Below are 12,967 nucleotides of genomic sequence, written 5' to 3'. Positions count from 1 at the left end.
GCTGGTGCACCTCGCAGCTCGTAGAGCATTTGGAGTCGCTTAACTAAAACCACCTTTTGTCATCTATGACCTTGGGCAGCCGGTATTAGATCCCCGAAATGCTCTAACATCTTCCATTACCTTGACAAGTTGTCACTCCCTGGAATAGGAATGCCTTAACAATGCAAGCCAGCGAACTTTTGATTGATGATTATTTTTCCTGAGTATAAAGGAAACAGCTATGACAAGATTTAGTTTTATTACAAATGTTTCAGCGTCTGTAAAAGCAGCTCTGATCCATATCCCCTAGAGTAGAAAAGCTGCGTTGTTTAATAAGCACACAGGTAGAATAGGCTTGAATAAAAAATAGGAATCCGGTTTGTAATCATTAAGTACAACAGCTTACATTATTGGTTACATCTAAAAATGCTGTTAAATATTACTTTTGAAGAAGAAAACGCCTTGACATGGTTATTAGTGTCAAAATCAAATAAATGTATGTTATTGAATGAAACATCTTAAAAGCTTTCCTTTTTGTAGGAATATAATTGATATTTAAAAAAAGTTTTCCTATACCAAAATGTTTTTAATATTTTATTCGGATAAAATTCATAAGAGTGCAGACTACAAATAATAATGTAATTTCAATAAAAGTTCAACAAGCCAAGATGAACTATTTTCGATTTCTTTTTGACGATCTTGTTGGCTCAGCCATGGGAGATTTAGAGGCTTTGCGTCTTAGGGGCCGTTTTTTCTCAGAAGGAGATGATTGAGGAGATTGCTCTGCAGCACTACTTGCTGGTGGGTCCACTTCTTCATCCTCCTCGTCAGCACTTTCAGGAGTTTCGGGTATAGTCATTTCAGCAGCAGCCTCTCTCTCTGGGGTGTCGGGTATGGTTTGGAGCTCACTTCCTAAGTTTTCTTCAGCAAGAGAATCGGGTAGAGATGAGGCTGTTGAGTCGTCGGCGCTTTCCTCGTCTGTTTGCTTCATGAAGCGCCTTCTCTTGGCAGGATTGGACTTCCTTGGTGGTGCAGGGGCAGTTGGAGGTTGCATTGGAGCGGGGTCAGCAGGCGCACTTGGTGCCGCTGCCGTAGGTTTGCTAGCAGGCTTTGCTTTCTTTTGGTTCCTGGGTGGCGGCGACGGCTGTTTAAGATGCGATTTGCTGAATTCCCTCGGGTCTATGGCAACTGTCCTGGTGCAGCCATCAGGCTTGAATACGCCGATAATCCTGCGCTCGAATAAATCGTACATTTCGGCTCTCAGGGAAATCACGATGAACTGGCAGTTGACTGTGAATTTCTGAAAAAGTTTTTTTTCAATGATGCTTGCCTCAGTAAATTCAATACTTCTTGAAAATGCTGACTAGTAAGAAAAAGCTTCATAATATCTGCAACTCAACATTCTGACTACAACGCTCTTGGCTCTGCAGTGTCAGCAGATTCACACAGAAAGAGTTTCATATTTTCTCTCTGTTCCTTTTTTCAATTCAATTCGTTTTTATTTCTCCTTCTTTGAGTAAGAAATGCAAATTTGACACATTCTATAAAACAAATAAATCAGTTGGCGGATGATATTTAACCAACCCAAACAAAAGCGTCATAATTTTTTAAAATGATTCTATGTATGATGAATTTATAGCATGCAAAGCGGAACAGTTTTAAAAATTTCAATATTAATTTATTTTTTTAAGTAGTTCTTATTTTTCAGGATGAAAATTACAGGATATAATGACTTTAACTGATAAAATAATTGGCTTGAATAAATTTTGAAATGAAAACAAGTAAAACCTCGTTAGACATCATGTGGCTAATTTCTTACCTTGATATAATGCCCAATGATGGAGACATTTCTGGTATCAAGGGCAGCATCGATTTCATCCATCATGTAAAATGGAGAGGGTTTGAAGTAGTGAAGCCCGAAAACCAGAGCAAGCGAAGATAGCGTCTTTTCGCCTCCGCTGAGACGATCAATTTGAGTCCACGCTTTGTTGCGTGGACGGACACTAAAGAGTGGCAGCGGTGAGAATTATTACGCCTGTTGGTGTACCATGAATATACCTGAAAGCTATTCCCTCCAAGAAGGGATTGAAAGTGTCCTGCAACTCAAGTTCAGCGTCACCACCAATGGAGATCATGCGGAACACTTCCTTCAACTTCTGGTTGATGATCATGAAGCCAGCCATGAACTCTTGGTATCGCTGCTTCTTGACCTGGTTCAAGAAGTTCCTCACTTCATCTCTTTTGGCAGTGGCTTCTTCCAAGGCATCACACAGAGATATGAATTGAGTTTCCTGAAAATATTTAAAATTATTTACATACCAAAATTTCAAATTTAATGCGCACTACCTTTGCTCGGTACTCATCGATGATGTCCAAGTTTGGTTTGTTTTTCTTAATAACGTCATCAAAGTTGGCCACAATGTAGTTGTAATCTTTCACATCAAAGTTCTCTAGCTCCTCAACTGGAATCTCTTCAAATGGTTTTTCTGGTTCTTTCCCAGGAATATTTTCTAATTTCAACACCTTGAACTGTTTGCGAGATAGATGTTAGCCAGATTAATCATTAATAATATTTAGTTGACATACAGAGCTCTTGTGACGTTTCAGTTCAGCTTTGGCCTCATTAAGTTCTTCAGTGAGCTTCTCCAATTCCCTGTCCAAATCAATTTTCCTACTCTTGATGTCTTTCTCCTCCGAATGCTTTTTATTAAGCTCCTTTTTGAAAGCATCATACTCCTCCTGAAGTTGCATCTCTTTCTCCTGCAAACTCGATTAGCAACTAAAATTTATGATAACTCAACGCAGACTTACTCCCAGCACTGTTCTCCGCTCGAGCAACTCTTTGCTGTCAGCAGCAATTTTGTCCTTCTGCTCTTTCATTTGGAGAAGCTCCTGCTTCATTTTCTCAATGTCCTCCTCAAGGTCTGTGATTTTCATCTGGCATTTTTCCATGTTTCTGTGATCAGAAGTCCAAGAGGTGTAAAATATCAAATATGATGTTTTTGAGATTTCTCACCTCTCATTGGATGCGATCGCAGCAGCCAATTTAGTCCTGTCTGCTTGTGCCTTGCTTATTTTCTTGCCCAGCTCTTTTACCTTGTTGCCTAAGCCACCCACTGTGCTATTTCTTATGTTTTCAATTTGCTTGCGGAGACTGTCAACTTCGGATTCAACATCTTTAGCTGCAGAGCTTGCAGTTTCCATGTCTTTACATTAATTTGTGATTATTATTTGATTTAAGTAATTTCTACTATCAATGCCAACCTTTCTTAGCCTTCTTGAGTTCTGTCTCCAATTTTGTAACTTCAGCTTGATCAGTGACATTTTTGTTCACTTTATCTTGCTGGATTTTAATTTGTTGCTCTAAGGCTGGAATGTTCTTAGACAGGTGCTGAAATATCATTTGAATTTATCAGTATTAAAAAAGATTATTTAACCTTCCCAAAATTCAAAGCAATTTAAAAATTACCAATTAAACATTAAGGTTTTCATGTCCATGTATAAGCAGGGCAGGGAATCTCCCAGGGAGTTTCCCTAACTCGCAGTTCAGTGGTTTTTACCAGTTTTGTGCAAAATATTGCACATAATATAAAGAACTCAAAATTGATCAGTTTTACCATAAAAACATAATGTTAAACGGAAAATGATAATCTAGAGTTTACAGCTCTTAGTATTTTTCAACAATTTGTTTGTAAAAAAATCTGATTAAAAATAAACTTAATATAATTTTGCCTAAAAAAGTTGGTGAGAGGGCTAAAAAGGCAAAAATCAATAGCTGCAAAATTTGTTTGCAAAATAACGGGAAAACCTAGCCGGATAAAACGGATCTGCAAAAAACCGATTTATTCCCATGCTCAGCCCTGTGTATAAGTATAGAACCCATGTGATATACATTATTTTGTAATTGCTAATACCTGAATGTCCATGTGCAGACGCTTGTTCTCAGTTTCAAGCTCCACTAACTTGTTCTGCAGTTTACCCTCTTGCTTCTCCAAAGCTGCAATGCTTGGAGTCAGCTTTCTGATCCTGCTTTCCAGCTCTTCAATGGATTGCTTCAGCTGAGGCGTATAGTCAACTTGAGTCTCTTCCACAAGTCCGGCGGTAACCTTTTGGCCCATGCCACCACGCCTTGCCTTTCCTCCTCCAGTCATAGCGCCTGCAATACCATTCAGTACTGGCCGTTGAATAAAAAAAGAGATCATGCTCACCGCCTGGATCAACAATGTTGCCTTTCAAGTCAACAACCTTACGACGCACTGCCCCAAGTGCAATCCTGGTTGCCTGATTGAGGTCATTCGCGACCAGAGTGTCTCTTACAGCAAAGTAGAAGGCAGGGAGGACCCTTTCGTCTTCAACCTTGATCAAATCAAAGAGACGAGGCACATTCTCGGGAGCGTCATATCGCTGTTTCATGGTGTTAGCAAATTTCTGCTGTTGGTCTAAAGCGATGAAACTAGCTTTTCCCAAGTTTGCCGATCGCAGAAATTGCATGCATTTAGCGCTGGTTTGAACCTGCAAAAAATAATAAAAATAGAAAAGGGTTAACAAAAATTTAAGAGGTGTCTGCAAAATCGATAGATTTGAAACTCACACTATCAACCAAAATATGGTTCAAATATCCACAAACAGACGTGATGGCGCAGTCATATTGGGCAGAAATGGCACCTAAGTCTCCAAGACGACCATACACTCCAGGGATCCTGCCAGCAGAACATTCCTCTTTAAGGGCATTTACAACCCGGTTGTTGCTGGTGGCAAGTCTGGCAGCGGTGCGGGCGCCATCAAGCTCAACCTTAGCCTGGGCTAATTTCTGCTCGGTTTGAGCCCTGTCGTTTTTCTCAGTACCAAGTTTTTCTTTAACCCCTAGCAACTCTGATTTTATACCCGGAATTTCAGCTTTAACCGCTTCCAATCGCCTGTGAGAAAAATCTCATGAATACAACAGGATATTTAAAATATATGAGCTTACTGTTGCTTCTCTTTCAAGCCATTGGTGGTTGCGTCAAGAGAGTTCCTCAATCCATCCAGCTTTTCTTTATCCTGGTTTTCGGATTTAGTAGCCAAGTCCAACTTAGACTGAGCAATTTGCAACTGCAAAACATATAATGACTGTAGTTAAGATAACAATTATTGCTAAAGGGAACTTACAGTTGCAGCTTTTTCTTCCTTTGTTTTTGAAAGGCCAGCTAACTCTTTTTCCAGACCGACTAGCTGGTCTTGTGGCTCTTGAACTTGCTGCTGAAGTGTTTCAGTAGCGTCCATCAATTTCTTTTCAAGCTCTACTTTCTCACTTTCATGCCGCGTGATGTTTTTCTCCAAATCCTGGATATCTTTCTGATTTTTCTCAGGAAGTCCTTCCATTTCCTCCAGCTAAAATACGAATTTAGAAAGTTGTACTTAAACATGTAATGCCTCACCTTCTTTCTTTCGTTCTTGATAGTATCACCCATCTTCTTTCGCCTATTGTTCTTCTCAGTCATGTTTGCAGCAATTTTCGCGAATTCAGCGTCATTCTCCTTGTACTTTTTGTCAAGTTCTTCTTTTTGGCCCTTGCAATCTTTAATAGCACTGAAAAATTAACATCAAGTTACGTTACATGATTTATTTGTCAGGATATTATGACAAATGTATGGGGGAAATAATGATGAACCATTTGAAACCAAATAAAAATTGAATGAAATATAAACAAAAACTTACTCTTCTTTCTGCTTCATGTTGTTTCTTAAATCCTTACTTTTCTCTTCAAAGCTGGCAAGCTCTTCTTTCACTTTGTTGCATTCTTCTTTCTTTTCATTCAGCTTTTCCTCCTTCCGGTCAATCTTCTTTGAAGATTTGTAGCTGCGAATTTAATTGTCAGCAAGTTTCAATTGAGCAAATCTAGACGAACCAGTTTTTTTGCGCAATGAAGTGCCAAGCTCTGTTGTACTTATTTTCCTCCTCCAAGTAAGAGATAGCTGCATTTTTGCCTTCTTCCAAATTTTGAAGTTGCATTTGCGCATTGTCAGCTTTGGCTTTGTGGGATTCTCGGTTTTCTTCCATTTCTGCATCAAGGACAGTTGCCTTTGCAAGAGGCTCCTGATCACACGTGTTAAATTAATAAGTAAATTGTGGGAAACTGCTCAAAGCCCAGATAGATTTTTATGAATCAATTTAATCAAACCTTGAATCGCAGGGTTCCAATTATCTCTTCCAAGAACTCTAGCAATCCAGTGTCATTCTCATTTTCAGCCTTAGGTTTCATTTGGGCAATTTGCTCAACTTCACCCTGAACAAAAATAGAATGTTAGAATCATCAACAAGATTGATTAGGCATGACAGAGCTAACCTGCAAAATGAGGAATCGTCCATTGGTAAGATCTACACCATGGTTCTGCAGCTTGACCGCAATGTCTTTGAACTGAACTCTTTTTCCATCCAAGGTGTAGTGTGAGGAATTGTCTTTGAAAGCAGACCTGGATACCTCTACCTCTGTGCCTGGTATTTCTTGAGCATCTTCTTGGGGTCCCTGAATTGATTTGCTCATTATAACAAGAGATTGAATCACAAAATAAGTGAACTCACGTTATTGTCTAATATTTGCACGAAGTTGACTGTAACAGTGCAACTGTTGCAATTGGGAAACTTGGCTGAGTTGTGGATCAGCATGGAAACCTTTTTGGTTCTGATTTTGCTGGCTCTGTAGCCAAAGACAAACAGAATTGAGTCCAAGACATTGCTTTTTCCACTACCATTGGGTCCGATGACAGAGGACATTCCCTAAAATGAGTTTCAACACAATATGCTAAATGTTATAAAGCTGCTCAATGTAGTTATAATAAAAAATCACCTTGAAAAAAGGGCCAATGATATGGGTGCCGTGGAAACTTTTGAAGTTGTGCACCACAATATTTTTTATGATCATCCTTGGCCCTTTGTTGTCATATGAGCAGGTTGAAATTGGAGGTGGAGGCACGTAAATGTCCTTGTACTTGAGGGCTCCCTCAGGAATATCATCTGGTACCGTTGCGTCCAGCTCTTTGCCAAAAGAAGTGTCGGCTGCATCATCTTGAGCGTTATTATCTTCCGCCTCTTCTCCCGCTCTACGAGCACCACTCTTTCGACTTGTTGGTGCCATCAGTTAATGATCTATAACAAAATACAAGTACATCTGATTTTAAAAGTATGTACACACACTTGAACCACAAAGCCGTTGGCTAGAATTGCTGAACGCATTCATTATGAGCATTATTTCTAATTATTTGAATAATCCGAGCGATGTTTGGAGGATGAGTGGGGGCTCAATTTGCTGGTTTACACTACACCTTTCGAGCATGCATTAAATTAAGGAAAAAATATACTTTTTGCCGCGACGTTTAGTTTTTTCCAACTTCATATATATACCTTTATAATATGTACATACATAAAGGGATTCTCATAATACTAAAAAATGGAAAGTGTGATAATAATGTAACCCAGCAGAAAATGAAATTTTTCGTACATAATTCTCGAGATGAAAAACAGGTAAGTGGTTCATTTTTGGACAGGGCTTCTCCGAAGCTCGTTGGACGAAAGCTGTTTGTTTATTCGTTCGCGAATATCAGGTACGAGTTTTTGCGAGTTGCTCGCGTTGTATCGGGCGTAGAATAGCCTAAATTAATAGATACATAAACCGTTAAAAGAATGAAGAATTTGATTAGAAATATCAAAAAATTGTTTACTGTTCACTTCAATAAAAAAAGCAAGCAGAAGGCTGAAGTGGCGGCCAGCAGATAGCAAGTACATAACTGCTCACAATGAAAATCGCACTATGATCATACATGCAATACAATTAAACAAAAATTAAAATTCCACCCCGTGTTGGAGGTTAATGGCAATTGCCGCTGCCAAAGCGTGATGTTACCAGAGAGCGGACATTAAAAAGCATAATTAACTTAATTACCGGCTAACAAGACCAACGAGAGCTGTAACAGTCTTACGTTCGGAGGCGGCCGGCAACGGCTTATTTACATTTTTTGTGTTTGGAAAATGCTGCCGTTTGGCGCGAGAACACAAACTCAGAACAGATTCTTCTCACGTTCTCACTGACATCTATACCGCTAAACGTGAACTATCATCCTCAAACGCATTGATTGCGATGCGCTGTATGTCAATACAACCACTAAAACTGGTTCTGCGCAGCTAGACAGGAATGCAGGCGCAACTCTCGAATCACCTTCCTTAAGAAAAAATTCAAAGCTGACAATGCTCTCCCGTCTCCCGTAGGCGTGAAACACTCACACCAACATCCCGTCGCTCCATACAACGTGCGCTGTTTCATCCGATAGACTCTGTCTTTTTTTAATTGTACAGCATCAATTTGATCATATTTTGTGAATTTCTTTAACAACATGGTGAAGTGCAAAAATATAAATCAGACTAAAGATGTTGAAGAGAAAAAGAGGGTTTTGCAAATTTCTGAAGAAATTGCTCTTGTACAAAAGCTTGCGGACAACGAAGTTCACATGCGAGACCGCGCTTTGAAAAGGTTGAAACGCTGGATTTATGGAAAAACGAAGGATGGACGTAAGAATTAAGCTGCCTGTTAAATTTATTCAATTCTGATTTCTATCGTTTTTGTTCAGCTGCATTCACAAAGGAAGACCTAATGATGTTGTGGAGAGGACTCTTTTACTGCATGTGGAACTCTGATAAGCCACTAGTTCAGGTTGTGTGACGTTTCTTTTAACTTTCCATGCATAAGATACATAAAACTCGCTGTTGTAAAGAGACATTTTATGAATTGCTGCAGCGGAGAGTCAATCGTTAGGGGTTGTGACCGTGCCACGCTTGCCCTTTAGAAAATACATAATTCTTCAGTACAGATGATGTGCCAGTCGACTGGTGCGTGGAGGGTAATTTGATAGCTAGGTTTGCTGACAAGCCTTGGGAATAGCAGAAAATACAATACATGAACCTAGTGCTCTAAATGATTATTTTGTTGATCTCCTTGCACAGTTTTGCTGAATGTATAAGCAAATAATGGAAAATGCCCACTTTCAGTATGCTGGAACATCATTTTCATGAATTTCGTTATTTAAATTCCACAGGAGCAACTGTGTGAGGATATGGGGAGTTTGGTCCACTGCATTTTGAATGACAAAGATGTGATGCTCTTCATTGATGGATTTCTATCAACTCTTCGCTATGAATGGACCTACATTGACAATTACCGAATGGACAAATACAAAATGGTCTAGACTGCCTTTTGTGTTACCTATTTATACTAAGTATCATTGTTTTTTAGCTTGTCAGAAGAGTATTGCGCCAAATTCTGGTGAGGGTGTCTTCTGATGATTGGAAACTGGCAGGTGAACTTGGAAAACTTCTCTGGGAGAACATTCTTAATTTCAGTAAGCGAACCAGACAATTGATAAAAACTGAAATAATTACCTAATCGTTTTTCTATCAGAGACAGTGCCTCCGCCGCCGATTGGTCTAGCATTCCATATCAGCGAAATATATTTCCAGGAAATTTCCAAAGTAATGATGCTTGCTCTTAATTTTTGTTACATTATTAATTAGTGTTTATTTTAGTGCTCAGGTAAAAATGAACTGACAGAAAACGCCCTGCTCGATTTTGTGCGACCCTTTGTCCAATGCATTGCTTCCAATAAGACAGATGAACGACTGCAAGCCATAATCAGAGAGTCTGTTTTCGGCTACTTGGTCAATCAGTCTGATGTTGGTATTGAACAAGACGAAAAGATCCAAGCATGGAAAATGGTAGGCTTCCCTTTGTTACCTGTTAATATAAATTGTAAATTAAAAATTTGCATCTAGATGGGCTGCCCAGCAATTAATTTGGACCAGATCGAGAAAAATGAGATTGACTCAGAGGATGACGAAGAAATGATAGCTGCTGATAGTGATGATGGTGCTGATGACGAAGAACAGATTCTTGATCCCAGAGCTGGACAAATGAACGTGGAGTTGCCGCAAATCAAGTTTAATTCCAAAAAAATTGCTGACATGGTAGACGAATTCCTGGCTGATAAGAAACTTAACTCTAAGACCAAGAAGTCACTGAAGCTCGTCAGAGAAATGTAATTTTCATATGTTTTCCTGAAGTCGCTACAAAACAAATGTTCAGGTTCCAACTTCTTGCCCAAAACATTCATCCCATTCCGTTTGAAGCGCCAGTGAAAGAGGATGAAATTGGCTACCTTGGTTTTAAGCCCAGGAAGTCTGCCAAGCGTGCAGCTGAAAACTTGATGAAATTTGAGGAAGAGTTGATGAAGGAATCTGCAAAAGCGCGCAGAAAGAGGAAGGGTGGATTTGAGCCATATGAGGAGCTTGACGTTGATATCGACAATGAGGAAGAGAGTCAACCATTGGTTGAACAACCTCAGACAAAGCCAAGCAAGAAAGCTCCAAGTCCCAAAGTACATAATCAAACTTTTTAATTTTAATTTTCTATTTATATTTTTAATCTTTGACAATTTGTTTTAACATGCACAGTACATTTTTTTGTGAGAATAAACAAGCAATAAACTGGACCTCTGTATATTTAATACCAATTGAAATTGCAGGCAGACGAACCTCCTGCAAAGAGACGCAGAAGGTCCTCGCTTGGATTGATAAGCAACTGGGAGATCTCTGAGGTGACCCAAGAAGTGGCAAAAGAAAAGGTACCAGATGCCTCCTCTCCAGGCAACATAGGAAACTGGAATGTTGTCAGCGTCAGCGAACAAGACTCGACTCCGAAGAAAGGGGTTTCAAGTGAATGGGAAAAGCCGCTGCAAGAGGGAGAGTACGAGTACTTTGTCAGTCCGAAAAAGTCCCCCAGAAGAAGGAGCCTGTGCAAGGCTTCCATAGACCAAGAAGTGGCAGCTGAAGAGCCCAAGCCGGAGGTATGCTAACTTTATCTTAATTTTGAATGCAACTGCAACTGCCCTATCTTATCAGGGCAAAGAAAACGTAGCAAGGTCGCCATTGACGCTTGTGTTTAATGCTAAGATGCCTGAAAACCAGGAGAGCCCGAAATCCAGCAGAGTAGCTCAACGTGAGGAACCCAAAAACTTTGGTTCACCATTAAGCGCTTTGAGAAAGGCCCGTGTGTCCATGCCATTGAACACCAAGTCTCAAGACTTGACCCCTGTTGGAAAAAAGGTACTTGATAAAAACTAAATAATTTTAAAACAGACTTTTCAATTAAGATAATAATTTCAGAGCTTATTGATACCTGCCTTGACAAACAGTGCTAAGAAAAGAGTCAGCATCAAACTGGAGCACAACAAAGCGCAAGGTTTGTCCTCTAAAACATAAAATTTTAAACTGATTTCATTTTGGTTGATTTATTTTCTGTGGTATATATATATATTTTATTAATTATTGCTATATTATGGTATGTCTCGTTAGCTCTCAGAGTAATGAATTTGTAAATGGCTTTCATATTTTTGTTCTCCTTTGCAGAGGTTCATGAGTATGTCAAGCAATTAAGGGAAAGTCCACGCAATCCTCACGACAGTAGCAAGAAGCCCTCTCAAGGCTTGCTCAAAGGTTCGCCTGCTCCTTTCAAGAGTGCCATTGCAAAATTTAGGCAAAATAATATGGATATACTGTGAATGTCACAATTGCTGTAATTATATAAATACATTTTGGTGAGCAGAAATCAATATTATTCTTTGAATAAAATTTGAACTAATTAACTCATAACTTTTAAATCGCTTTTTGTTTCTTTAACTTTTTGTAAAATCTATAATGCAAGAAAGGGGTGGGCTACGTTGTACTAAAGCTAGCAATATGTTTCCTTTATTAGCCGAGCTAAGACGATGTCTTGTCAGTCTGTGCCCTTATATTTAAATATTCGTTTGAGCCAGGAATGCATTTAGCTGGTTAATCGCCATTAAATATCAAGTATAAATGCTGATTGATTTCAATTTTGAGTTAACAGCTACAATTCCAAATAAAGTAAACATACAATTCCATCATCAATGAAGCACTCATAAAAGAAAACAATCATAGAATGCACTGCGCTACTATAATTGAAACTCCGTTTGAGATATTTACTTAAATTGTTTTAGTCTCAGGGTCATTAGCCATTTGAATTGGACAGATATGAAGCTGCACGCAAGAACACGATTCCAAATCATTCTTAATCAATTTTCTTAGTCGTTGATTTTCTTTCTCCAGCCTCGCTGCCATCATAACTGCTCTCTCGAGGGTTGACTCCACTTTTCGCGCAGCCTCCGCATATTTCTGCACCTTTCGCTCCAGCTTTCTATTCCGTTCTAAAAGTCTTTGAAACCTGCAGCTCTCGTTCGAATATTCCTCTGTTTGGTAGTTTCGACAAGAGTCAGGAATAAAATGCTCCTGTGTCGCGTTTGAAGACTTATCTGGGCTATTTTTGGTTAGTAGATCGAGTAGATCATCTCCGTCGTTGTCCTTGTTGAGAGTTGCGCGCCACGGTTCTTCCGTAAATATGCTTGGGACAAAAGATCCAATCAGGCTGCAAAGGAAGTATGGAAAACACGGTGAAGAAAAGGGCATGTCATTTTGGATCGTCTTCTTATAATTGATGTTTTGTTTTGCTGTGCAATATCTTACTAATAAAGCAACGACAATAATGCATTCCCTTATAACAATTTGTTATCCTAGGAATTCAATCAATAACCGATTAGAAAAAAAATCAAGAATGTGTCTTGCTACTATATACATATTTTAGTCATTCTTGTAAAGATTTACATTAGCAATAATAAATGTGCGGATCGACATTCAATTCATGTTCTTGCCCGCTCTTGCATGGCAATAAAAAACCACGCTTTATTCGAACGCTTAGCCAAGCCCTCGCTCCTACCTACTCATTTAATTTTCTCACGAGCACTGAGGTAATTTACACATTTTCATAATAATCTCTTTTGTTTCAGTTGGCAAATGAAAGCAGTTTTTACTATTTTTATTATCCTAAAAATAAAAGTGTTTACAGTGTAAAAAATACTGTCCTCTGAATTGACAGGACTTGAAAGATTAC

At 39.1% G+C, this 12,967-nt stretch overlaps 2 protein-coding genes across 5 annotated transcripts in view; one reads left to right on the top strand and one right to left on the bottom strand.

The window, feature by feature from the left end:
* Nucleotides 1–223: 223 nt before the first annotated feature.
* Nucleotides 224–12,967, bottom strand: part of glu (structural maintenance of chromosomes 4-like protein gluon) — a 34,077-nt gene continuing 21,333 nt past the window's right edge. Inside the window, exons 1-21 of one of the 2 annotated variants that reach the window (XM_065490836.1) lie at nt 7,898–8,024; nt 6,806–7,104; nt 6,541–6,735; nt 6,305–6,484; nt 6,140–6,244; nt 5,867–6,054; nt 5,677–5,817; nt 5,397–5,547; nt 5,128–5,349; nt 4,949–5,070; nt 4,571–4,895; nt 4,188–4,491; nt 3,894–4,135; nt 3,244–3,370; nt 2,996–3,185; nt 2,791–2,935; nt 2,566–2,739; nt 2,326–2,508; nt 2,038–2,270; nt 1,799–1,982; nt 224–1,279 (exon numbers count right to left, since the gene is read on the bottom strand). In XM_065490836.1, coding sequence (XP_065346908.1) covers nt 653–1,279; nt 1,799–1,982; nt 2,038–2,270; nt 2,326–2,508; nt 2,566–2,739; nt 2,791–2,935; nt 2,996–3,185; nt 3,244–3,370; nt 3,894–4,135; nt 4,188–4,491; nt 4,571–4,895; nt 4,949–5,070; nt 5,128–5,349; nt 5,397–5,547; nt 5,677–5,817; nt 5,867–6,054; nt 6,140–6,244; nt 6,305–6,484; nt 6,541–6,735; nt 6,806–7,093 — 4,326 coding nt within the window. In that variant the 5' untranslated portion in view covers nt 7,094–7,104; nt 7,898–8,024 and the 3' untranslated portion in view covers nt 224–652. Of the gene's footprint in view, nt 1,280–1,798; nt 1,983–2,037; nt 2,271–2,325; nt 2,509–2,565; nt 2,740–2,790; nt 2,936–2,995; nt 3,186–3,243; nt 3,371–3,893; nt 4,136–4,187; nt 4,492–4,570; nt 4,896–4,948; nt 5,071–5,127; nt 5,350–5,396; nt 5,548–5,676; nt 5,818–5,866; nt 6,055–6,139; nt 6,248–6,304; nt 6,485–6,540; nt 6,736–6,805; nt 7,105–7,897; nt 8,025–12,967 lie in introns of those variants that run through there. The other variant, XM_065490837.1, reaches the window with a different exon arrangement.
* Nucleotides 8,233–11,660, top strand: Nnp-1 (Ribosomal RNA processing protein 1 homolog Nnp-1). Of its 3 annotated transcripts, none has more exons than XM_065490845.1 (12): nt 8,233–8,520; nt 8,580–8,662; nt 9,045–9,188; nt 9,242–9,347; nt 9,407–9,477; nt 9,532–9,720; nt 9,778–10,040; nt 10,088–10,379; nt 10,527–10,847; nt 10,969–11,106; nt 11,167–11,242; nt 11,410–11,660. In XM_065490845.1, exons 1-12 carry the CDS (start codon nt 8,346–8,348, stop codon nt 11,559–11,561), a joined length of 2,010 nt encoding a protein of 669 aa, XP_065346917.1. In that variant the 5' UTR covers nt 8,233–8,345; the 3' UTR covers nt 11,562–11,660. The 3 variants fall into 3 exon arrangements, with proteins under 3 accessions (XP_065346917.1, XP_065346916.1, XP_065346915.1); XM_065490844.1 differs by having other exon boundaries at nt 10,954–11,106; XM_065490843.1 differs by having other exon boundaries at nt 8,236–8,520; nt 10,903–11,106.

Source organism: Cloeon dipterum, chromosome 4 (genome assembly GCF_949628265.1).
Source record: "Cloeon dipterum chromosome 4, ieCloDipt1.1, whole genome shotgun sequence".
NCBI lineage: Eukaryota > Metazoa > Arthropoda > Insecta > Ephemeroptera > Baetidae > Cloeon > Cloeon dipterum.
The sequence above is the reverse complement of the archived record's forward strand: the minus strand, read 5'-3'. Positions and strand labels throughout refer to the sequence as shown.